The sequence below is a fragment of the Triturus cristatus genome, chromosome 11 (assembly GCF_964204655.1).
Source record: "Triturus cristatus chromosome 11, aTriCri1.1, whole genome shotgun sequence".
Classification (NCBI taxonomy): Eukaryota; Metazoa; Chordata; class Amphibia; order Caudata; family Salamandridae; genus Triturus; species Triturus cristatus.
In genome coordinates, this window is record NC_140594.1 from 561,423,648 (window position 1) to 561,450,453 (window position 26,806).

The 26,806-nt window shown below is 44.5% G+C and overlaps 1 protein-coding gene across 1 annotated transcript in view; it reads right to left on the reverse strand.

Annotated features, from left to right (window-relative positions):
• The window catches only part of U2SURP (U2 snRNP associated SURP domain containing), a 776,636-nt gene that overhangs the window by 491,148 nt on the left and 258,682 nt on the right, over positions 1 to 26,806 (reverse strand). The window contains exon 12 of the mRNA XM_085633584.1: positions 20,607 to 20,650. Coding sequence (XP_085489710.1) covers positions 20,607 to 20,650 — 44 coding nt within the window. The remainder of the gene's footprint in view (positions 1 to 20,606; positions 20,651 to 26,806) is intronic.

Here is a 26,806-nt window from a genome sequence, read left to right on the forward strand (position 1 = left end):
AGTGACTGTTCGCCAGCAATGTGACCTTGCCTCGCTCAACCCATGTGTTCCATCTAGAAGAAAGGACAGAGCAAATACCTTGACTCTGGGCAAGACCTTACTATCTAATATGAGTGTTGACAGTGTGTCTTACCCTTCATGTAACTCTCAATTAGGCAGTATTTTAAATACTATTGAAAAGCTAATCACCAAATCATTCAAGGAATGCTGTAACAGACTATCCTTGAAAAACTTCTTGGTGACCTCTCAGCAGTTACCTCTCCTGCCAATAATTTACCATCTATTGTCTCAACACTCTGCTGAGCGATGTACCCCTACCCAGTGCATTATACTGGCACCTAAGCCTCCCTGCAATCAATCAGTCGTGCCAGCAGAGTGTGTGGGATCAAATGTTAGTCAGTCTTACTGCTCCTGCATCTCCCAGTGAGAGACCGTTCGATGGCCCTTGTATGCAACTTTGACGTTTCTTCACAATTCGGCTCAGGAGGGCACCGTGTCCGGTGAGAGTATGAACTCTGGCAATAAGGTGCACCCGATCAACAGAGACCAAGTGTGTTTGGATCTTCCTTCGGCAGCTGCTCTGTTTGTTTGTTCAGACCAATATCCCTCAACTGAAGGCCAGCTCCACCAAAGATTGCTACCAACTTAGGAATTAAGTAGTTCACTAGCTTCATGGTCAGCTGGGCTCCAGCCTGCACCTGTTTAACCACATCAATAGGGTCACACGTGTTGCATGGCTGGGCAGGTGCTTGAAAGCTCTGCCCAGGGACTGCATAGTCATGAACTTCAATAGCGCACTTAGGGCGAGAAACATTTTCAGGTCTGTCACTGCAGCATAATCCCAAAACAAACATCACTCCAGTATCGTTGGAATACTTTTATAAACATCTCTGCTCATACCCCAGCTCACACTAGTGCCCTTTGTACAGCTGGCCTTTTTCAAGACATTGCCTCTTTCTATTCACCCTGTCCAACGCCAAAGTGGTTTATTAAGCATACCTTTTTCAAATCCTTTTGACCCCCTGAGTAACTTGGGCTCTTACTGATTGACATACATTTTTGATCACATCCCCGGAGCTGCAGGAACATCCATTTTCTGAGCCTAATATTCATTTTAATAATCCTCCTTGTAAGCTGGCCATCCTTTCGTGGAATATTGCGGGTCTCCGGGATAATTTTTCCTGATTGGCTTTCCAAATGAGCTATTACATTATCTATCAACAAGAGTCCTGGGACACAAGTCGCAGCCTCTTTCTTGATGGCTACAGGCGTTTCTTTTTTGCATCTGCCCGGCGCTCTCAGTCTGGGAGAGCCAAAGATGGTTTCACAACTTTAGTCTCTTGCTCATAAGTGTAAACAAGATCATGCAGATCTCGACTGCCCCAATTTGTTAGGCCTGTGGTGGTCCTTTTCTAGCTCGTGCAGGTTGCATGTGATTAATTTTTACAATGCCAATAGCACTTTTATTACTGTCTGACATGTTAACACAATTAGATCTTTGCTCGATAGTTGCACTCAATCTGCCGATGTCTTTACCCCTGTTGTTTTAATAGGTGATTTTAATCTACATTGCTGTGATGGTGGTCGACTCGATGATGGGTTTCTACCTTTTTTTTCACACACTCACTTTGTACATACTGCACAGGGAGATTTATTTAATAGTCTTGTGAGTGGTTTTCATGTATCTGCTATGTGTGAGGATGCAGCAAAGTTTGGGGGCAGTGTTCTTAAAACTAACTGTACGGGGAGAGGTGCTTCTACCATAAAAGATTTTAATTTTGTTTCCATCACCGTGCTGCAACTGCCGACACATTATGATGCCTTATGGGACATGAGAAGCGGCCACGATCACCTGGTTGCCACCCTGTCACTCATGGGCGGTTAGCCACACATGACCAGGGCGTAGACTCAGATAGTGTGGTACTGACCCTGTACCTTTTTATTGTAACTTGCTTAGTCACAGTTTTGATTCTCTCAGGTTATGTCTTGACCCTCAACGCACCAAGGTGACTTTTCTTTGTGCATATGAGACCATACGCAGTAATCTTGCAGTACTCCTTACTTCATCCTACCAGAGCCAGTCTAATATTGTTAACTGTTTGACTGCTCTTATACTAGGGCTCACAGTGCGCTCCTGGTAGCTCTTAAGGGAAAGCCTAGGGATAGATGCAAAGATGCGTCCCTTAGAACCCAGTATAAAGTTATTGTACAGAGTAGAAAACATGCGCTGAAACAAGAGGCTTGGCACAATCTTGGTTACGCCTGTGCATCAGGATCCAATGCCAATTTCTGGGAGATTGAGAACCATCCTTTGTTTTCCACTTAACAGGGTAGCTTTGTCGCAGCATATTACAACCGACATGTGGGTCAAATATTTTAAGGTCATTTATGACAGACCCTGTTCTGTCGCAGAAAATATAGAGTCCCCTTTGACACAGACTTTCATGCATTACCTTTCTCTCTCCTATGACTGGACGAAGTTGGAGATGCTATTTTAACCTTGCCCAATCACAAAGCCCAGGCCCCAATGGAATACCCATCGACATATTTAAAACCAATATTTATGGGCCCCTATTGCCACTATTTATTTTAACTTAGTTTTTAAGCACAATCTCCCCAGTACTTGGTCTAAGTCGGTCTTCAAACCCTGTGTAAAAAAAAAAAGTTTTCGGGATGACCCTCAACACTGTCACCCAATTTCTTTGATAGACTCTGAGATCAAAGTCATTGATAAAGTGCTCGCATCTAGATTAACAACTTGGGCCATAGCACATGGAGCATTATAAGATGTTCAATATGGTTTTAGTTCAATGCCTTAACCTATACCTTGTTATCAATAAATAAACGGTGGCAAAAATCCAGGGCTGTACATCTGTTTTTTATGGATTTCAGTTCTGCTTTTGATAGGGTCAACAGAGACAAGCTGTGGTGTATCATGCAAGATATGGGGATCGATAAAAACATTGTTTTAGTTCTACGTGATTTGCACTCCAATTTGAGTGCATCTGTCAAGATTGATCCGAAATGGAGAATGCACCGAGCATTTTACACTAAACAGAGGGATCAGACAAGGTTGTGTTTTAGCTCCTTTGTTATGTATTCTTTATATTAATAAACTGTAGCAGATTCTTAACTCTGGGGGTTGTGACCTTCCTTTGCTGAATGGTCCTCCCTGCTCTTTTGTACAAGATGATATTTTGTTTTAATCTCGAGAACTGCGCACGGTCTACATATTTTATTGGACCTTTTTAGCAACTACATGGACTCACTTGATCTTAGCATTAATTAAAACAAATCGCACACTATGATGATAGGCACCAGAAACACCAAGAGCAGAGTTCAGATATGCAAGGGCCACACATTTGCCAGTCAAAACCTTTTCACACATCGGCATCCATCTTGTTTGATTCTCCCCTCAGTTGGTCTTATTTTATTAGGAAAAGAAAACATGTTTTTGCCAGAAGTACTGCTGCTATTTTTGACTTTGCAGCTATACTGGGATACATATCAGTGGAAGCCATATTAGAGATTTACAAGGCCAAGTGTATACCTATACCACGTTAGGATTGTGAAATTTGGGGTTATGCTAACATCGCCTCTTTGAAAACAGCTGAGAACATGATCCTCAGAAGGCTACTCGCACTTCCCAGCAGTTTACCCACTTCATTGTCCACAAACAATTGGGGCAGGCATTTTTGGCTGGCACAAATCAACTGAGGCCTCTTTTACTATGGTTGACTGTTTGGATCAAGCTGGTAATAGAACTTAACAGATTCATGGACTGATTAGGTCTGGATGGTGTCTCCTGCATACCCTGAATCAGCTACGTGTGTGATTGCCTGTTCAAATTAGGGTGGCCTTTCCGGCATACCCTGGATCACCTACGTTTGGGATTGCCTGTTCAAATTAGGGTGGCCTTTCCGATTTAGCTACCGTGAAAGCATCAAGAAGGCTGACCTCACCTGGATTAAAACAGCCTTTCGCAAACAACTATACAAAGAGAGGGAACCTCTTGCTCTTACTATGGTCTCAGTCAGGTGATATTGTCTTGTACAGTCCAACCTTCTCTTCTGTTTGACATACCTAACACTAATCTTGCGTTGTTAACTCGATTTTCGTTAAACATGGTTAATATTTTACATAATATCCCTAAGGAAGGTCTGCGGTGTGGACAGCTCTCCATGTATTTGTGATGCCATATCTACCCAAGACACAATTCACTTCACTTTCTTCTGTCCAATTCACAAGCACTTTAGATCTCGCTTTGTGAAGCCACTTTTAGTGGGACGAAAATTCCCTCAGGCTAGGCCCGCCTTATTGTTCCTAGTTAAGTGATCCTTTTACTTGTTACTTTGTTGCTTGCTTTTTAAATTGTGCTATTAGACTAAGGAATTCCGTGGTTGATGATTCTTAATGTCTTGCTATGTTATTTATTGTTGCATACTACTTGATGTTATTGTAACGGACTTTTATGGTTTGCAATTTTAAACCAAATAAAGTCTATTGACGGATTGATTTGGAGTCCAGGCCCTGCCGTCCTTTCTCTGAGACTTCACCTTGAATATTCCTTGTTGAGTGGGCATTCCTCTAGGTCATCTTCATATATATATATTTTTTAAATATTTTTATTGGTTTTCACTTTAATCGTAGTTACATACATAATCCAGCTGACAGTTCGGTTATTTACACATCGAATTAGCAATCCTAGGGAGAAAACATCAATTACAATCACAGCAAAGTTATGTGTCGCTCTCCGGTGCATTGCAATTCCATTTCTACTGATGGGGAAACGCAGATCTCGCCCTGGTAGGCGTTCCACTTGCCCCACTTTCTGTACCATTTCTTAGGGCACCCTCGTGCTTAGAACACTTCTTTTTTGGCATTCATACAATTATCATATTCTCTAACCCATAGTCTAAGTGAAGGTCTGTCTGCTACCCCCCACCGCCGTGCAATTTCCCGTTTAACTATAGTATATCCCAGTGTTGCCATTTGTTGTTCTACCTCCGTGAGGTCCATCTGTTCCCACATGTTAAGGAGCCTCAATCTTGGAGTAAGGGTGAGTTCCTTTCCCAGGGCTTCACAAATATGACCCGTGGCCCGCTCCCATAACGGTTGTACCCCTGGGCATTCCCAGATCGTATGATAAAAGGTTGCATCTTGTTGGCAGCCCCGAAGACAGAGCAAACTCATTATTGAGCCAATTCTCGCTAGGGTTGGTCCGGTCCGATAGGATCTATGTAGGATTTTAAGTTGAATAAGCCGGTAACGGAGGGTAATGGCGGCCTCCCGGGGGGACATCAGTGCCGCCTGGCAGTCTTCATCATCAATGGGCCCAAGGTCCACCTGCCACTTCTCCTGAAGTTTACAGAACATATCAGGTAGATTATTACATAACTTTTTATATGTTAATGATATGGGTTTGGTGAGCAACGGCCCGTCGAGTAGTCTGTCCTCCAGGGGGGACAAGTCCAGCAAATCCACCATATCCGGAAGAGCAGTGGTGATGGCGTGTCGGATTTGCAGGTATCTAAATACGTCACCTTGGACCATGTCATATTTTTTCCTTAAGTCTTCGAATTTAAGGATTGCACCCCTCTGCACTAGGTCTCGTATAGTAGAGATCATGATAGTATCCCATTTGTCGAACCCAGGTTGGTGACATGAAAGTCCCAGCTTTTGAGTAAACCACAGAGGCGTGGCTTTGGTGAGGACACTCGACCAGCCAAGACGTGAGTTTGTCAGGTGACATATGGTGACTGTGTGGGCTGTGGGGCCGAGGTATTGTCCTTTCCGAGCCCTAGAATACAGTGCCCCCAAGTAGCCCGCGCGTCCCATTTGGTATTTATCCAACATGTAAGCTGGGTCAATCGGGAGCGGTAAATCCAATGATTCACCACCACCAGTTGTGAAGCCGAGTAGTAGAGTCTAATGTCTGGGAGGGCAATGCCTTCGTCGTACCTCCCCTTGGTTAATTTGTTTAGCGCTATGCAAGGGGCTCCCCCGTACCACAGCAGCGTCTGGACTCCACTCTCCACCCCTGAAAAGTATGCATCCGGGACCTTTGAGTGGACAGTTTTGAAGAATATAGAGGAATCGTGGAAGGGCCAGCATCTTGAAAAGAGGCGCCCGACTCACTAGAGACAGGGGTAGAGACCGCCACTGTTTAACATCTGCACGTAATCGGGCAAGAGGAGCAGCTAGATTTTGGTCGTAAAAAATTTGGGAGTCTGGGGATATAAACACCCCCAGATATCGAAAACCCTCCGTGGTCACCTCTACTTTGCATCCCGGGGGGAGTCTGGGAACCTGACCCCTGAGAACGAACAGTATCGACTTGCTCCAATTTATAGCATACCCGGAATATTTTCTGAAGTTTGTGAATATGTTTAATACCCCATGTAGGGATCTATAGGGGGAGGCGAGATACAGCAAGATGTCATCAGCATAGAGCGATATTCGGTCATCATGCCCTTCCGCCCACTTCAACCCTCTCACCAGGACATCTCGTCTGACCCAGGAGGCGAGCAGCTCTAAAATTAGGGAGAAGATCAGGGGGTATAGAGGACACCCCTGTCTGGTGCCTCTTTTCAGTGAGAAGACTCAAGACGTGTAGTTATTTACTCAGACTTGCCCACAAATATCTGTTTAGAACAGCTTCACCCAGCCCATGAATTTCGGACCAAAGCCCATGCGTCTCAGTACCTCGAATAAATATGGCCATTCGATGGAATCGAACGCCATAGAGGCATCCAAGGATAGAACCACTGCGTCTTTCTCAATACACTCCCGGCGTGCGAGCACACTGTGGATGCGACGGATATTGAGCGCCGTACTTCTCTCTGGCATGAAGCCGGATTGATCTGGGTGGACTAACGATGAAATAACCTTGAGCAAGCGTAATGCCAGCACTTTCGGTCATCTTCATATTTGAAGATTTCCGCTTCCTGCTTTTCTGTGGGTTCTGGTGTTGCAGGGAGCTCGAGCTCTTAGACTGCAAGCAATTTTTCCTTAGTGGACTGGAGAAGAATCCTATAGCCCTTCATGGAGTCCTCAAACTCTTCTTCCTCCTGATCAATGCCTTCATTTCGGCCTCTTCATCTGTTCCAAGTCGCACATCGAAGTTTTTGTTTTCAGCGCCGAAGTTTCAGCTTTGTTAGATTCCTCTCCCTCCAACACTCTTGATCGCATTTCAGAGTTGAAGGTTTGGCCACCGGAGAATCTCTGGTTCTGGATTAGAGGGGCTCTTTATGCTTTCGTCTGCACTTCACTGCTGGCTATTATGGAGTCAGTGTCGACTTGAGGTGCTTAGACTCCATATGGGTAGCTTTGAGTCAGACCCTCTCAGCTCTCTCCCTAGCCGCCCTTGAGGTGTTATCTTCTGTATTGCAGTTACTCAGTATCCTTCACCACTGATATTTTGGATGTTTTCTTCCCTGTGACATTGATTCCTTCGGCGTTGGAGCATTGCATCTACACAAACCGTTATTGTACACTTCTGTTTCCTTCCACAGTGTGTGTTTCTGCACATGTGCCATTGTATAGAGTGTCCGCCTCTGCATCTCTCTAGTCTGGAATGTCTTTGGATTAAAATTCAGCGCGTCTCAGCCCTCCTTTACATGGTCCTTGAGTAGGCCCATGTTACAGACCTGAAGCTGTCCTTCTGCATAAACGTGTGATACCAGTCAGGGCAGAAATTGAATTGTGTGTGCTTTATGTCCCAGCTACATTAATCTGTTCACGCAGGTGATGACCTTGCAGGTCATATGGACTGAAAACCAAGATTTTCGGCAGAAAACTGATTTTCCTTGGTCTCCATCGGTGCTTCATCTTCAGTAGTGAAGAAAAACTGGTGTTCTTTTCTCCAACTCTGGCTTAGTCTACTCGTTAGGGAGCTCTTTCCTCCACATCCAGACCCAACAGCAGAATAAAGAATCTCAGGATGGATACTATGCGTTGGAGGTTTTCGGGCGCATGTCTCACGTCTGCAACGGAGGAACATAACACCAAATGGTCGACCACAGCTGCCATCCAAAAAAAACTAAAAAAACTGTAAGAGACACTGTAAGGAAATGCCTCTTTTTGTATGGTCATCTCAAAGTTTTTGGACTAAAGCTGTTGGTTTTTCGACTCTAAAAGAGCACTGAGGCCTGCTAACCAGACCTTAGTGCCAGTGCCCTGACAACAAAACGTGCATGTTAAATTAGCTATAGCCAATTGACATAGACTAACTTATCGGCAAGTCCCTAGTGTATGGTACCCAGGGCATTTAAATCACCCCTGGGACTAAAGCACTGGAAGTATCACCCTTGGTTAGACACAGGTAAAACGAGTCTCCCAGTCCGCCACGGCAGACTGGAAGAGCAGTTTCAAACTGCTAACCTAGCTTTGCCATTTAAACCAATGGTAAAGCCAAACCTCTCTCTACAATATGCGTAAATCACCCCATGGCAGGCTGCAGCATATTTCACAGGCAGAAAGTTGAGGTTTTTTTGATGTATTTTCCCCTGTTATATAGCGCGAACAAGACCCTTTTGTTGACAGAGTGCTTTACAATATTAACGAAGGTAGTTATGATACAATAAATGATGTACACAGAAGTTGACATGGTCCGGCAGCAAAAATGTGAAACTGTAGTTTAAACTGTAGAGAGACTTGGCCACCCCATGGCGAGTACAGGGTTAAAAATCGGACCACTGAGCTGTGCCAACTCCTGAAAAAGTGTGATCAAAGTTGATACGACAAGGTATCAAACCACTCGTTACATTAAGCCTGACCTGATTTTCAAGTCGAAATTAATGTAACAAGTATTGGTGTGCAAACCGTCCAATGTTGTCACTTTCTTGCCTTCAATATCCTGTGCCCTTAACAGTTACACGAGGAGCTTGAGCTAGAGACAGCTTTCCGCCCTCCCAGGGAGACATGCCATTGACTCCCAAGAAAGAAGACAATAGGGGCCGGCACTGGAGAGGCATTACCTCCCTCCTATAGGAAGCCACAAGGATGTTGGCCCAGAAGGTGAGCTTCAAAACTGATGCCGCCTTTGAACAGCAAATAGGGAATGCTTAGGCACACCAGCCGGCACCCGGAAAGGAGAGGGTTAACCTGCTGTCATTGTGTAGCCTCTTTGGTAGCCACACTTCTGAGCTGGGCTAGGGAGCTCCGGATGCAGAGGGGTCCAGCCATGTTGGAAGTGGACAAAATGGTGCATCTTGGGATAGCCAGATGCCACACTTCCCAAGAAGTGGTTATCAGGAGAGGGGACCTGTTAGCCCATTATCTACCAACCACATTTACCAACCACATCTACCATGAGGGCAATTTTGGAGCTTAAATAGGGCACTCCCGGCACTCAGAACTCAGCTGGACTGGAAGAAGGACTGCCCTGCTGCACTTTGGAACTGGCAAAGAGGGGCTGTGCCAGTGAGGACTGCACCTACTGAGCCTGGTGGCTATCAAAGTAGAGGGACAGTGACTGCTGTGTCCTGCTCCTGAAGAACTTGTCTATGGAGCCCACACAAAACAAAAACTCGAAGGGTCAGTTGGCTGCCTCCTGTTCACAGCACAGAGACAACAGCTGAGAAGCCTGCTGTGGCACATTGGAAGGCCAAAATCTTCAGATCGCTGCCATTCGCCACAGTGCACCACCAGAGACCAGGACACGATGCTTAAAGTTGCACCTGAGTTTGCAGAGTTCAGGAGAGTTGTCGGAGTGCATGGTCAACAAGAAGAAGAGTTATTGACCAGGGAAGGATTTGTGCTGTGACCACGATACCAGGTGATTGATAGCCCAGTGGCGACTGGACTTTATCAGCACAGAAAGGACTTTGAGGGACATCAACCCTGTGACTAGGACCTCCTCATCCCCTTCATGGACCAAGGAGTACGAGCAGAAGACCCCCCCAATCAACCGCATTGTATCTACAACAAACTTGTGCATCATTGACCCCTTCATTTCTTACATCAGGACCACTTCCATAAGAATCCATTGCAAAGGGGATAAACAGTGTCTGGAAACTGCTTCACCCATAAAAGTAATTGATTCTAAGGACCTTGTTGGTCCCCTCCCCCAAGCCTGGCTCTCTACTTGAGATAGTTGCCTACAGTGACTCTAAATGACCACAATATAACTAGCCTAAATTTTAGGTGAAAAAGTTTCTAAGTATCAACTTTGTTGAATTTGCGAATGAATGTTCAGGGTGGAGTGTAATGCTTTGCTTCAATACACCTTGCAAATTGTATATGTCCAGAACCCTTCCGTGGATCTAGTTTATTGTGGTGTCTAAAAATAAATAAAAATATAGCTATTTTTGGAAATTACCATCAGATTTCTTTGGTTTCTTGCCGATTTCTTCTTCATTTATTTTGGTGCTGTTTAAATGCTTTACACTTATTCCTTTGTGTAAACCTTGCTGCTCACTGCTATCCACGGTTGAGCTAAAGGCTTGGCAAAAAAAATCTACTGGTCCTAAAGGGGTTGGTAAGTGTACTGCACAGTGAGGTCGCACAACCACACCATATAATACATCACATTTCCTCAAACAGACTATTCTGGATTCAACCACTAGATGGCAGAATAATGCAAAACCAGCAAATCCGGAAATATTCACACTACAAAGAACAAGTCCATTATCTCCAGTAATGCTCTTTCTGGTGGAGACTATCTAAGCTCAGATGCATGATCTTTTGAATATTCCCAAGGCGTCAGATTGGATCCAGAAACTTTTTCAGAAGTAGCTCTGCGCGCCGATAGATAGCTCCACACTGGCAGTATTCTGCTCTGGAAAAGAAGTGTGGGGCACGTATAGGCGTGTAAGGAACTGCCTCTTTTTGTATGTTCACTCCAAAGTTTTTCAACTGATGCTGCTGTTTTTTTGATTCTGAAAGAGTACTGAGGCCTGCTAACCAGACCTCAGTGGCAGTGCACTGACCCTGAAGTGTATGTCGAACTGGCTATACCAATTGGAAATGGTTAACTTACCTGTAAGTCCCTAGTAACTGATACCCTGGCACACAGGGGATGCAAATTAGAGGGGTACCCTAGGCTTGCAGCACTGATTCTGCCACTCTGGAGGTCCCCTAAGCAAAACATGTGCCTCAGTCAGCCACTGCAGACTGGTAGAGCTGTTGTGCACTGCTAGCCTGACTGCCATTTAAAGCAATGGCAAAGCCACCACGTTCCCTGGACATGTGTTTGTCACCCCTCTGGCATGCCTACCGAGTCCTAAAGGCAGGGTGCAACATATGAAACAGGCAGGACATATACTTTGCATGTTCTGACAGTAAAGTAGAGGGTCTCGCTATCTTGGAAGTGTGAAGAATGGTGCATCCTGGGATAACCAGATGCCATACTCCACAGGAGGTGGTTAATAGGTTGGAGGAAACCTGATAGCCTATTGGATACCTACTGCATCCTGCCCTGAACACACTGAGCATAAAGGGAACCCCCTGGCACACAGACCTCAGATATCAATCGACTTGGGAGGACCTAGAATGAACTACCCGAGGGACCCAATAAAAGGCTGCACTGAAATGGGCTGCACCTGCTGCACTTTGTGGATAGCAAAAAGAGGGACTGTGCCTGCCATGTTCTGCTCGAGGAGAAGCTGTCTCCAAAGGCCAGTCAAGCCAAAAGAACCCCAAGGGCCATCTGATTGGCCTCATGTTTGCAGCACAGAGATATATCAACCGAAATGGCCTTCTGAGACAAGTCTAAAGTCTTCAAGTCGCTACCATCGCCACTGTGCAGCATTAAAGACCAAGACCTGATGCAAAGAAATGCACCAGAGTTCGCTGAGCCCAGGAGTGCTGTTAGAGAATTGCTGGGACCATGAAAAGGCAATTTATTGACCAAGGAAGGATTGGCATGTGACCGTGACAGAAGGCGACAAGTAGTCTAGTGGAGATTGGACTTTGCCAGACAGGAGAGGACTTTGTGGGACAACGACCGTGCAACTTGGACCCCTTTACCATCTTTGCAGAGATACAAATCAATGCAGGAAGATCCCCACAGACCACATTACATCCACAGCATCTTCAGGATCCTTCATCCCTTTCATCATGACCACTCCATAGGAATCCATTGTAATGCTGATAAAGTGCCTGGAACTGCTGGAGACCTGCTTTTTTCTGTGAAGGCAACAGTACTAGAGGACCTTGCTGGCATCTCTGACTAGCCCCCTGCCGGAGTTAGTCGCCCCAAGCACCCCTAAACAACCGCAGTGAAACGTATCTAAGTTTTCTTTGAAAAACTGTGTGTCCAATCCTTTGATTTTGCCATGGATTGATCGAAGTTATGTGAAATTGCTCTGATTAATTACTTGTAAAATTTATATCTCTAGAACACTCCTGAGACTTATTTTTGTTCTACTGTCTAAAGACTTCTAAAAATACAGTCTATTTTTATAAATTGATGTCACATTTCCTGAGTGTCATGTCGATTTCTCCCCTACCCCACTCCCCTGAACAGACATCAGTTGCTTTCAAGACTGTCTGTGCCCCCAGACGCAGAGCCCCTAAAGCAAATTGGGTTGAACAAGTGTGCAGATTCGTATACTTGGGATCTTATTAATGGGTATAACCCAACTAACAGAACGGGGAGGGTCAATGAGAAATCTGCGGTTAGGTTAAGTCTCAAAAAAGAGCGTTATCGAAGGTGTGCAACTTGCTCTTATACAGGGAGAACTCGAACCACAGATTCTACCCTTCTGAATAGATACCAGAGCAGTACCTATTAGTTGGTAGCTCTGTGGATTGTCTCAAACCAAAAAGTCCTGTAGAACGGAGCAGGCAAAGTGCTCATCTTGGCGAACCTCGATGTCTAGACAGAAGTGCTTTGCGAATGTATGGAGTGGCGCCCACGTACCAGCATGGAGGATGTCAAGGACAGGAACACCGCACACTAACCCCAGTGGTGCCAGCTTTGGCCTTGGTGCAACGAGCTCGAAGTATTTCTGGAGGCTGCTTTTTGCCAACGAGTAGCATACCTTGATTAAGAGTACGATCCAGCGGGTGATGGTCCTTTTCTGAACAGCCTTCCATTTTTTTGATACACAGAACCTCAAAGAGCTGATCGTCCACCAGGTGCTCTCTGTTATGATCAGTGTAAAAGATTACTGCTTTTTTGTGGGTCCAAGCAATGGAGTCTCTGTTCCTCCTTAAAGGGGTTAGACGGAGAACAGAATGCCAGCGGGTGAGGATTTAGCAGATGTAGAACAGTTTTTAACTTTAGGCAAGAATAATGCGTACATCCACAGAACCAGCTTGTCTGGGTAGAAGGTGAAATACAGCAAATTGACACAGAACCTAGAGCTTGCTTATTAGCCACACCAATGTCATGGCAACGACAATCACAGTCTTAAGGGTTAGAAGCCACACAGGACAGCTGTAACATGGGTCAATGGGATTTCACATCAAATATGTGAGGTCCAAGATAAAGTCCCACTGCCTCATGATGAAGGGAGAGGAAGTAAACAAGCACAGACCTTCAAAAAAACGAATCACAACCAGTGATGTAAACAATATGAGCTGGTTCAGCAACTGCAAAAAGGCAGAAAGGTATCACCAGTTTCCAAAGCAAAGCTTTGCCAGATAAGACAAGACAATGTCAAATACCTTAGCTACACCAAACCACAAATGTGTCTCAATGACAGACAGTTTTTGTGAAGGAATGGCTAGTTGCCAAGACAACATCAACCACTTACTGAGGAAGGTTGAAGGTGGTCAGCTGTCGCCGCTCAATCGCCGTGCATCAAGGTGGAGATTGCAGAGTGTCAGGTTCAGACCCCCGTCAAGTTGCTGTGAAAGCAGGTCCTCCAGGAGGACCAGCTGATCAGAGGACAGATGCTCAAGCCCAGGAGTTTTCGATACCATACTTTTCATGTCCAATCCGGGGCCACTAGGATGATTTGGGTCTGGTCGGTCCTGATCTTCAGAACTCAGGTGGGAAGGCATACTGGAGTCCAGAGTTCCACTTCAGGCGGAACGTGTCTACTAACTAGAGAAGTCTCGAAAATTCCAGCAAGCAGAAGCAAAGACATTGCCTGTAGTGGTCAACGGTTGCAAATAGATTGAGCCAATGTTCTCCCCATCAGCGGAAGAGACCTTCCACCACCTCAGAATGTAACTGCCACTCGTGCTCCACTAGGCATCGACAGTTAAGCTTGTCAGCTCTGCCATTCAAAGATCCTGCCAGGTGGTTCACCAGAAGGAAGATCCCTTGATGGTCCACCCAGTTCCAGAGGCATAGTGGCTATTAGTACAAGGTCCAGACCCAAAACCGCCCTGCTTGTTGCAATACCACATGGAGGTGGTGGTGTCTGTAAGCAACTGCACCAGCCTCCCTTTGATGGACAAAAGGAAGGTTTTCAACACAAGTGGATGGCCTTCAACCCAAGGTGGGTTCCATGGTGCCGGGCCACCACGAGAGACCAGGACCTATGCTCTCCACGTCTCCCAGATGGCCACCTCCAACCCAGAAGGACCGCATCAGTCATCATTGTCAGCTCTAGGTAGAGTAGGGAGAGGGGTTTGACGCTGACCTAATTACGGTCCATTAGCCACTACTGCAGCTCTTTCAGAGTCCCCTTCAAGGTCTGTACGTAGTCAGAGAAGTCAACCTGAGACTTTGGATCCCACTGCCGAGCCTGCATATGCCACCTGGCATACTGGCCCACCAGGATGTAGGGGGGTCATCAGTCACAGTCACCTCAGGGTCATACTCATTGAAATCCAGGACAAAGGCTGGAAGATCATAGCCAGAATGTCCTGAACTCTCCTTTCCAGGGGAAAGGCACGAAACCGAACTGTTTCTGGATTTGATCTGATGAAAGGGAGCATCTGAGTAGTCCAGTGTGACTTTGGCACGTTCCTAATGAACCCCAAAGATGATGGGAGGTTTGCAGTGATCTGGAGGTGGTTGAGCACTGCCTGGGGCAAGTTCACCTTCAGTAGCCAGTCGACAATGTAGGGGAAGACTGAACTATTGACCTCCGCAAGTGCACTGCTACCTTCCCTGTCACTTTCGTGAACACCCAAGGTGCGCTGGTGAGACCAAAGGGGAGCACAGCAAACTTAAAAAATCCCCGATCATGAACTGAAGGTTTAACACCACTTCCAGTTTCCAGGGACACTGGCAGCCAAGACCTTGGCCAAAATAAGCATTTTGGAGAGGGTGCAGGTGTAAAATAGGGCAAAAGCCTCCGTCCTTTGTCACTAGGAAGCAGTGGCAATATCAACCACAACCTATTTCTAGCGCAGGAATCATCTCAATAGCCAATTTGGCCAAAAGAGCTTAAACTTTCATCTGTAAGATGGACAGATGGCCCTCCGTCAGTCACTCTGGGGATGTCAATGGTATGGCAGTGAATGGCCAGGTGAAACCCTTACAAACTATCTGCAGGACCCACCTGTCCAATGTTATGCTTTGGCAAAAATCATCTGATCCTGCCCCCAACATGGTGGCAGTACTCCACTAGGGGCACACTAAAGCGGTTTGGCAGGTGGGGCTGCAGGAGAGAGAGGGGATGGGGGTGATTGAGTAGGCTGAGTGGCTCGCTGACCCTGTCTGCACAGGTGGTGGACATTGCAGCTGCAAAACTGCTGAGCACTTAGCTGGGAATAAATTGCCTGACGGTATGGGGTACCTCTGACGAAGCCACGAAAGGAACAGTAGGGCAGATGCAGCCAGCAAGAAGGGGTGCCTAAGGCCAGGCAGCATGCTGTGGCCATGCTCTCCATGAACTGGTCCAGAGCAGAATCTGCTTGTCCCCAAAAAGCCAAGCCCAGTCAAAGGCCATGTCTTTTAGCGACGATTGGACATCGCCTGAATAATTGATTGACAACAACCAGGCGTGGTGGCAAATGGAGACACTGGTGGCAATGGCTCATCCAGTGGAATCGGAGTGTCCAGCCCACAATGAATTGTGAACGGTGGCCTTGGTCGGGGTCGTAGCGGCGCCAACTCTGAGTCACAGAGCACAATGGGCACCTTGTCCTCCAGTGTCCACGTTGACTGGCGGAGCCTGGCTCTAGAGTCTGAGGAGGCCCAGTGTTGGATTAGTAAGGTCTAGTGGTGGATTCCGAACGTCCAACAGGTGCTGAAGGTGAGCCTGCTGGCAGTATCCCAGATGGAGTCTCTCTGCTCCTTGGGGCTCATAAGCGTACCAGAGTGAGCCGATAAGGATCAGATGAGTCAGAGCATGGCCTCGTAGAACTCTTTGGTCAGCCTCGGTGCAGCAGACTGCTGGATATGCTGCGGGCTGTGCACTCAGGTCAACAGACTTCAGGAGCTAAATAGAGTGGCATTGCAACACCCTCATGTGTTCTCAGGAGAATGCGAGTGGCAGGGAGGGGCCGAATGGATTTTTAATGTTTGTTTCTTCGACTTACAGAAAGATTTTGAATGAGACGACGACCGATCTTGGGAAGGACTTCTGGATTGGAGACAGAACCGGGAACAACCCTTCAATTTTGGACAGATCTCACCTCAAAGACTTCCTGCGCTTGGCGAGAGTTTCACCTCGCAGTCTCGAATGTCCTTCGGGTTCACAGATGCACATTTATTGAAGGCCTTCGAGTTGTGGCTAAACGCCAAGCACCACAGGAAAACCTGATCAGGATCTGTCAGACATTTGCTTGAACCATCTAACAGCGCTTAAAGCCTGTCGCTTTGGGAGGTGCCATTTGCCTTGCACACAAAAATATTTTTAGGTAACCTGTTTCCAGGAGACGAGAGGTAGCTCCAGATCTGCATCTGGTGGCACAGAAATAAATGAACAACGTCAATGCGCAGGAGTAGCATTTATATGGACAATACACGCAATTGCTGGAGAGGAACGGCATCAGTGCGAAGCCACAAAGAAGCACCAACTAGCGTACAGAGGTACTGCTGATAAAAGTTTGCAGATTCAGCCTGGGAAATATTCAAAAGGTGAAGACTCTGCGGTTAGAATGCTTCATTAGAAAATGCCTTTTCTGCATGCAATAGGAATAATTCTCGAATAATTCTCCAATAGCTATACCACCTTTTAAAAAGGGAGACCCATACACATCTTTTTGATCAATTGAGTTTTTCCAGGAACATCCGCAACTGGAAGGAGAAACCACACACTCCTTTTCATTTGTAGTCACGGAGAGTCTGATTGTCCTACTTTGTTCCTCTTGATGTGAAATACTCCTAACTTTTAAGGTATAGACAAAACCTGAAGTACTTAAAAATAAAAAAAATGTTTTTAGGACTGGCTCGACAGTGAAGCTGTCTGCAGGATCTAACATTTCCACTGCTTTGAAAAATATATAGTGTGGGTTTTAGCTCCACCCAGAGGAGTATTCCTCTCTAACCTCATGCAGTTGGCTATTTGGTGCATCATTCCACCTCCTGTGGAAAGCTAACATTGCAATACATGGACCACTATTTTACATCTCAAAAGTACACAATCATCACCCATTAAGCTTCTCTCACAGAGATACTGAATACAGACAGCCATCATATTCGTTTTTTTACAGCAGCAAGCACAGAATGCAAGCAAGACCTTCTGGCTTTGCCAATGCTTGTTTAGTTAGGCAGTTAAAGACCCGCACCACAAAACCCACTGGGCAACTAGGTGGTATGCAAATTATGTTAATCAGTTGTGCGAATAGGTCTTGAAAAAAATGGAACGAAAATGATGGTTTACAGAAGGGTAATGTGGGAAGAGAATTACTAAGGTAAGCGTGGAGTACCTGGAGGGGGAATGGATCATATGTTTATTGAGGTTACCTGTGGATAGCAACCCTTGTAAGGCAGAAGGAGGGAGACTAAATGTATTGATATAAAAAGATGACAAAAGTATTTGCAAGTCAAATAATCCCTCAATATAATGCCACATCGTCGATATGCCTTGTCATGAAAAAGCACAGCAGAAGACAGGGAAAAGAAGGCTTTCTTACAACACAAAGCTGCATCACAGAGAACCCCACTAACCGTTAGAGGTCTAGGATGAAAGTAAGACCAAAAAACTCCTCCATTATACTATTTTGCTTCTGGTTGTCAGAAACTTCTAAAAGTTTAAAAAAAACAAAGTTACTGATCTGGCCGAAGGCAGAGCTTGCATGAAATGATCTGGAACCAAAAGCCCTGCTCAAGGGGAGTCAGCCAACAGGAGTACTGATAAACACAAATGAATTAACTATACATGCCAACACTAAAGCACCTGAAAACCAAGGTAACATGTATAATGCTATTTATTCCATGTTAAAGAACGGAGGCCTCAGTTAGTAAAGGGTAATGGAATTTCATATGAATGCAATACAGGCATATCCTATTAAAGTTACTATTCAACCAAGAAAATATACAACTTTCACAGGATCACAAATTAGATTGGTCAAGCAATGCTGCCCATAAAATGTCTATATTTCAAGAACAGTATCTGGTATGTATAGTGTCTGTATAGTGCCCAAAGCTAATGAAGGGCAATATATCCACTTCCATTAACATTTACTTGACTTTCAGTCAAGTTGATATTTTGTGTGACAGTATTTTATAAATATCTAGACGGCAGCATTAACCGAATAATGACAAACACAAGCAATGTGTTAATCCACTGAAAGTATTTACAGTCAGTGAGAATGGTGAAAATAATAGCAAAATTGCCATTTGTTATCAAATTTAGTGAACAAGGACTTCACCTGCTACCAAGCAATATACATCTCATTATGAAAGGAATTAAAGAACAGAGGGAAATCAAGTAATGGGAAAACAAGTAAAAATCACCTGCAACATTTAATATTACAAAGACATATAACCTTTGTAACCTACTATTGTCACAGGAATACAAATTGATGAATCAAGCTAATCAAAGTGTGGGCCATATGGTGAATGCAATAAATGAGTGTGGAACTGGAGACACATTTAACAGTATTCAGGATCAGAGATTGAATTGGATATTAGTCTGAGGCAAAAAAGATGAATACAAGAGAGGCATCAACCTTGCCCAAAATAGAAAACGAATAAAACACAAGCACAGCAAGGGATCACCCTTCCCTGCCAAGAATGAACATTTTTAAAAGATGAAGTTGTGGGGGAAGTTAGGAAGGGTTACAGCCAGGGCTCATGCACAGCATAAATAGTTTGAGGTGGAATTTCATTAATTTAAAAAAAATAAGGATAGGCTCCAAGATTCTCACTGACAAGAAAACTTAAAATTATAATTAACACTAAGCAACTAAGTTCAGAGTTTAGGTTAATTTGAAGAGGACGTTTTAAGTTTTCCTTTCAATATGTATTTTTACAGACCATAAGTAATCCTACTTTGCAGGCTTCAGCATTCCTATACATGGCATGAGATGAACTGCTGAGCAAGGTATGTCAAATGAGTGAAACAAGGTCTTGTTTTTTTCCCAGCATAGAATAGTAAAAAAGTAATGAATTCATCTTATTTCCGGACACTAGCATGAAAAGCAGGAGAATCAATTATTTGGCAAGAGATGATAGATCATTTTGCTGTGAAAGAGTATCAAAAAATTAGTCAAGTAACAGTTTTCCACAGCAAAACTTCTGAAATTAACGTGGCTTTCAGAAAGTGAATTTAAAAATTGATTCGACTGACGTTTTCTTTTACAACTAAGCATTATTATGTATTTGGACATTAGATTACAGAGCAACATTATTTGACTTTGCTAGGCTTTGAAGGTAATTCGTTTACAAGACTTAAATAGCCACGTTTGTGTGTCAAAAATATTGTTGACATCAAAAACAGTGTTGTACAAACTGTTGACAAGTGCATTAGTTAACCAAATGCCTTGAGTAGGCCAACAAATAAAACGAAAAACATCTTTCAATCATATTAAAAGCACAAATTACTGGAGATGATCGTACCACGTCTGGTCAAAAAGTGTATACTTTCTCAATCCATCCCTTGATGTTTTCCTGGTCCCTCGCTGCTGCGGACGCTTCAGCTGTTGTTGCTCACCAAGCCCAATGTCAAAGCTCATAGAAAATTTGGTATGTGTAGAATTTTTAATGATTCAAAGAGTGATGTGCTCTGTCCTTGGGGGATAAAAGCTTTAGCTTGACTGAGCAAGAGTATACCGCAATATATTTCTTTGTGTGCTCCATGAGAAAAGGAGGATGCAAATATATTCTGATCCAAATTTAGTAGCTATTCTTTTTCTGTATCATAATATGTTTGTTTGTCCATACTCGAAGAAAAAGCAAGACGGTTTACTGCACAAGAATGCAAACAAGGAGTTGCATGCAAAAGATACACAATATAAGACAGCATTAGCAATGTATCTACAAAAACAATCACTATAACTAGGACATCCATGCAAGAAAAAAAGTTGTTTAATTAAGAACAAAATCTACTTGCTGCCCTGCTCCAATGTGTCAGTTAAAAAATAAACATACACTTGACTAAAGATTAAACACATTAATCTCACTGAAATACAAGCCTAACAAAGGAAAAAACTAAATTATTAGGGAATATGTAACTGGTCATATCCTGACATATAAAGGAACCATTGCTCAGTGAAGCTATTACCTTCCTTTAGGACCACAATTCACTTTTTTCAATTCAGAAGGGGCATTTTCTATATTGTTATCAGAAATAATAAAGAAAAACATGTACCTTTCTGTTGGGATAACCACTTTGACTATGGCTTGCGACAGAGTCTGTATATGAAGTCACATCAGATAATAAACATAGAATATGTGAGTATTGTTAACAAGGAAGAAGCAAAAAAATATACATATGCATTAAAATATGACATTAACTATCATACATTCTGCAGTCAAATAACTGCTGCAAAGTGTCATACAAATACAATCACATACACTATAACAGAGCTGTGTTTTACTGCTAACATCATCACTATCATAATGCAAATAAACACACCAAATACATACTACACCAAGTATTGTAAATGTTATAAGGAACTTACAATTACTATACATTTCTAAAATGCCCACCCACAAAATACATCTGTCTTTCTTCTTTATGGTAGTTTATATTGTGAAAAAGAGATAGCATGCTTCTTAATGAAGTTACTTACCTTCGGTAACGCCTCTGATCTAGCCGCAGAATCCTTACCTTTGAACTTCCAGGCGTCAGGCGGAATTGGAGGATTTTTGATAGCAGTACCTCTGCTGGCCAGTAGATGGCGGTGGTCGACTCCGCATAACTTCGTCTGTATTGTGTTCATTGTGGTTGCAACGTCCCCGTCGTCAATATAACTGCCACTCTAGCACACCAACGACTTTACAAGCCAGAAGCGCAGAGTCATGAAGTGACTGACCATGGTGTATTAATGAAAGACAATTAGGGCCCTGAGGAGGGAACAACCCTGACGCTAAAAACAATTCTGCAGTGTGGGGCAGAAGAGTGGGTTGGTAAGGAATCTGTGGCTACATGTCTCTAACAGGTAAGGCATTACCAAAGGTAAGTAACTTGTCCATCTAGCTGCAGATTCCTTACCTTTGAACAGATACCCAAGCAATATCCTCCCGGAGGTGGTACTGCGGAAAAGCTTTAAACCAAGAAATCCTGCAACGGAGAGCAGCAAAAGAGGAGTTCCCTAAGAATCCAAACAATAGTGTCTGGTGAACGTGTGCAGAGATGCCCACGTGGCCGCTAGGCAGATATCCACAATTGGGACACCACGCTGGAGCGCCATGGGGGCTGCTTTTGCCCTAGAAGAATGAGCCCTAGGCCTTGAGGAGGTTGTTCTTTCGCTAAGGCGCAACATATTTTGATACAGATAACCCAGCGTGATATGGTCCTCTTTTGGACAGTACGCCCCTTCTTTGCTCCCATGAACCCAAGAGTTGGTCATCCATTCACTCTTTTGTGCAATCCAGGTAGAACGATAACGCTCTTTTTGGGTCCCGACGGTGGAGACGTTCCTCTTCCTTAGAAGGATGCGGAAGTGCATAGAAAGTGGGCAGAGTAACAGACTGTCCCAGATGGAAGGGTGTTAGCACCTTAGGTAGAAAAGATGCCCTGGTCCAGAGTACCACTTTGTCCGGAAAGACTATCAGGTAAGGAGGCTGCAATGACAGTGCCTGCAGTTCGCTCACCCTCCTAGCAGAGGTGATTGCCACCAAAAGGAAAAGGCTACTTACCAAGTATGCATCTGTTCTTGGCATGTAGAGCTGTAGAGTTACATACTGTGCACAGATCCCCATCTAGTGTTGGGTCCAGATGTTTACACTTTGTTTTTCTTCGAAGAAGTCTTTCCAGTCACGAGATCAGTGACTCCTCCTTTCGGTGATAGAGCGCATGGGCATCGACTCCATCTGCAGATTGTTTTCCCGCAGGGGGTGAGAATGGAGTAGTAGTAAATAGAGATATCCATGCGTATGTATACATAGTAAAAAGAGAACTACAGCATCTACAGGTACCTGGGGAGGTGGGTGGGCGCATGTGACTCTACAGCTCTACATGCCAACAACAGATGCATACTGAGTAAGTAGCTTTTTCTGTTCGAGGCATGTGAGCTGTAGATCACATGCTGTGCATAAACTATGCAGCAGTATCCCCCAGAAACAGTGGCTATATTTAGCTGTTGGAGTTGTCTGAAACAGTGTTTTAAGTACTGCTTGGCCCACATAAGCTTGTTGTCTTACTAACACATCTACACAATAGTGCTTTGTGAATGTGTACGGTGTAGACCATGTTGCAGCTTTGCAAATGTCAGCTATGGGAATGTTTCCTAAGAAAGCCATAGTGGCCCCTAGCTTGCGAGTGGAATGTGCTCTAAGGGGTACAGTTACAGTCCTCTTTGCATTTGAGTAGCAAATTTGAATACATTTAACAATCCACCTTGCAATACCTGATTTAGAGATAAGATTAACCTTGTGAGGTGGTGCAAAAGCAACAAAGAGTTGTTTAGTCTTACGAAATGATTTTGGTCTTTCAATGTAGTACAGTGCTCTTCTGACATCTAAGGTGTGTAGACCTTGTTCTGCAACAGTATCAGGTTGAGGGAAGAATACAGGTAATTCTACAGACTGGTTTTGTGAAATGCAGATACTACCTTAAGTAAAAATTTGGGATAGGTACGAAGAACAACTTTATCTGTGTAGTTGGAAAAAAGGTCCTTCTATGGTTAGTGCTTGTAGTTCACCCTCTCTCCTCAATGAAGTGATCGCAATGAGGAAAGCTGTTTTCCAAGAGAGGAACTGTGGTTCACATTTGTGCATGGGTTCAAAGGGCGGGCCCATTAATCATGTGAGGGCTATGTTAAGATTCCACACTGGGGCAGGTGGGAGTCTTGGTGGTATGACTCCCTCGTTTCACTCCTTCCATAAAAGCTTTAATTAAAGGCACTCTAAATAGTGATTCATATTTTCTATTCTGAAGATACGCAGCTATTGCAGCAAGATGCAGTCTGATGGAGGTATAAGCCAATGCTGACTGCTGCAAGTGCAACTGATAACGGATGATGTTTTGTATAGCAGCATCAAGAGGGTTGATATGATTGTTATTGCAATAAATAACAAAACACTTCCATTTAGCTGCATAACAGGCTCTTGTGGTAGGTTTCCTAGCCTCTCTAATGATATTCATACTGTCTGGTGGAAGATTCAGATAACCAAACTATGACTTCAGGAGCCAGATCGAGAGGTTCAGTTGTTTGGGATCTGGGTGCTTGTTTTCTCCATGGCTCTGTGAGAGGAGACTTGAGGTTAATTGCAATTTTTGATGTGGGACCAGAGAGAGCTCCAACAGGCTTGAGAACCAAGGTTGACGTGCCCATGTAGGAGCTACTAGGAGCATTAATGTGAGAGATGTTTGTCTGAGTTTCTGAACCACTGATGGAATGAGTGGGAGAGGCGGAAAAGCATAGGCAAATATCCCTTACCAGTTCATCCATAGTGCATTGCCCTTGGATAACGGGTGTGGATACCTGGAGGCGAAGCTTTGGCATTTTGCGTTTTAGTGTGTGGCAAACAGATCTGAGGGACTCCCCAAGCTTGGAAGTAGGGGAGGAGAACTTGAGGGTGAAGTTCCCATTTGTGTATTTGGGGCCTCTGCCTGCTGAGGAGGTCCACAATCTGGTTGTTCACTCCTGGTAGGTGTTCCGCTAGGAGATAGATTTTGTGGTGAATAGCCCACCTCCAGATGTCTTGGGCTAAGTGGGACAGTTGGAGAGTGTGTGTACCCCCCGTTTTTGTATGTAATACATAGCTGTCATGTTGTCGGTACGAACCAAGACAGTTGTGCCTGCTATATGAGTCTGAAAAGCCTTGAGAGCTAGAAATATTGCCATCAGCTCTAAATGGTTGATGTGGAGCAACTTTTGTTGTTGGCTCCACAGGCCTTGTACAGTGTGTTGCAGAAGATGAGTTCCCCAGCCAGTTAGGAATGCGACCGCTGTTAGTACTATTTGTGGAACCAGGTCCAAAAATGGCTGTCCTTTAGATACATTTTGTGTGTTCAACCACTGCAGAGAGCGATGACTACGGCAGCATACCAACACTAGATCGGTTAATAGACCGTATGACTGGTTCCACTGACTGGCTATGCATTCTTGAAGCGGACGCACGTGCAGCCTGGCATGGGATCGATCGTGATGCCCATCATCTCCAGCAGTTGCATATAAACTCGAGCTGGAATTGATTGATTGGGTTGAAACTGGAGAGCTAAAGCCTGAATGTTGCAAATTCTGGCTGCGTTGGGAAACACGAGAGCCTTTTGAGTACCTAAGGTGGCTCCTAGATAGTTCTGAGTATCAGTTGGCTGAAGATGTGATTTTGGCACATCGATTGTGAACCCTAGTTGATGCAGTAATTGAATAGTTATGGAAGTATGCTTGAGACATTGTTGGTACGTGTTGGCTTTGATGAGCCAGTCGTCCAAGTATGGGAAGACATGGATGCTTTGTCTTCTTAGATGAGCAGCTACTACCGCCAGACACTTTGTGAAGACTCTGGGGGCAGTGGTAACTCCTGGGAGTACCTTGAACTGGTAATGTTGACTCACTAACACAAACCTGAAAAATTTATGATGAGCAGGGTGGGTTGGAATATGAAACTAGGCGTCCTTTAAGTCTAGAGTAGACAGAAAGTCGCCTTTTTGTAAAAGAGGTAGTACTTGTTGAAGTGTTACCATGTGGAAATGGTCTGACTATGTAAAAAAATTAGTTCCCTGAGATCTAATATTGGTTTGAGAGAACAGTCCTTTTTGGGTATGAGGAAGTAAAAGGAGTACACGCCAGACCCTTAGTGTTGGAGCAGTACTGGTTCTATAGCTCCTTTTAGAAGTAGAGACTGTACTTCTTGTTGGAGGAGGTGTAGGTGGTCCTGTGAAAGTTTGTGTGCCTTTGGAGGAATGTTTGGAGGAGTGTTAATGTACACCAGGCAATAACCAGAACGGATAATCTGTAGAACCCTCTTGTCTGTTGTTATTGACTGCCAAGCTGGTAAGAAATGTGACAGTCTTCCCCAGACAGTTGTTAAATGGTCAAGAGGAAGTATAGGTAAGTCACTGTTTTGTACTGGAGGGGGAGGTACGCATGTTTGACCCTCTACCTCAGCCGTTGTTTCCTCTGTAACCCCCTCTGAAGTAATTTTTTCAGCCAGAGGGTTGGTTAATGCCCGTGTAGGTGGATGTAGTCTCTGAGGGAGTATTTGTGGACCCTGTTTGATAGAATGAGCACCGAAAGGAACGACGGCCTTGTGTTGACTGAAGGGCTCCCATGGATTTAGGCCACTTCAGTGTCTTTCTTCGTCTTTTCCAGTAAGGAATCTACCACTGGACCAAAGAGGTGTTCCTTATCAAAGGGTGTGTTTAGTATGGAAGTCTGGACCTCAGGTTTAAACCCAGATATGCGAAGCCAGGCGTGTCTTCGTAACAGGACACTAGTGTTTACTGCTCTGGCAACTGTGTCAGCAGCATCTAGGGAGCACCCGATTTGATTATTTGATATAAGTTGTCCCTCTCTCACTAGGTCTTGAGCTTTAGCTCTATGTTCTTGGGGTAGAAATTGGAGTAATTGTTCCATTTCATCCTAGTGCGCACGGTCGTATCTAGCTAACAATGCTTGTGTGTTAGATATGCGCCAGATGTGTGCTGCCCGAGAGGCCACCATGTTCCCAGAAGCATCAAGAAGTTTAGATTCTTTATCTGGGGGGGAGCATCTCCTATAGTTTTGGAGTTGGCCCTTTTGCGTGCTTTGGACACTACCAATGAGTCCAATGGTAATTGTCCCTTTATATAAACTGGGTCAGATGGTGCTGACTTATATTTCTTATCTACCCTAGGGGTAAGGATACGTGCCCTGACAGGATCATTAAAGATATCGTCTACATGCCTAGTCATCCCTTTGAGCATGGGTAACGTGTGTGATGATTTTTGTGTACTGCTAAGGGTTTGAAAGAGAAAATCCTCTTCGATAGACTCTTTGTGGAGCTGCACCCCATGGTAATTAGCTGTCCTACCAAGCAATTCAATGTCGCCTACACTGTCGTCCGGTGGAGAGGGCTTGGTGGGGCATAAGTCAGGATCATTGCCTGTGGGCGAGTTAGTGTTGTAGTTGTCCCATGGTCTGTAGGTATAGGCTGAATATCATCATCCCCATCATCCCGATTGTCAGGTGTATGTGGTGAATGTTCAGGTGAAGTTGGCACAGGTAGAAACTGAGAAGGGAGTGATGGAAGACAAGTAGGAAGAGGAAATGGGGAAGAGTTAGTTCCAACAGTTCTCTTCTTCAAGGGAATGTGATATTCCTCTTCTGCAGCAGTCCTTTCTAGAGTCACTTTTGTGGTAGTATATCCAGTCTGAGGATTAATAACCAACACCTTCTGTTTCCAGTCCGGTTTATCTAG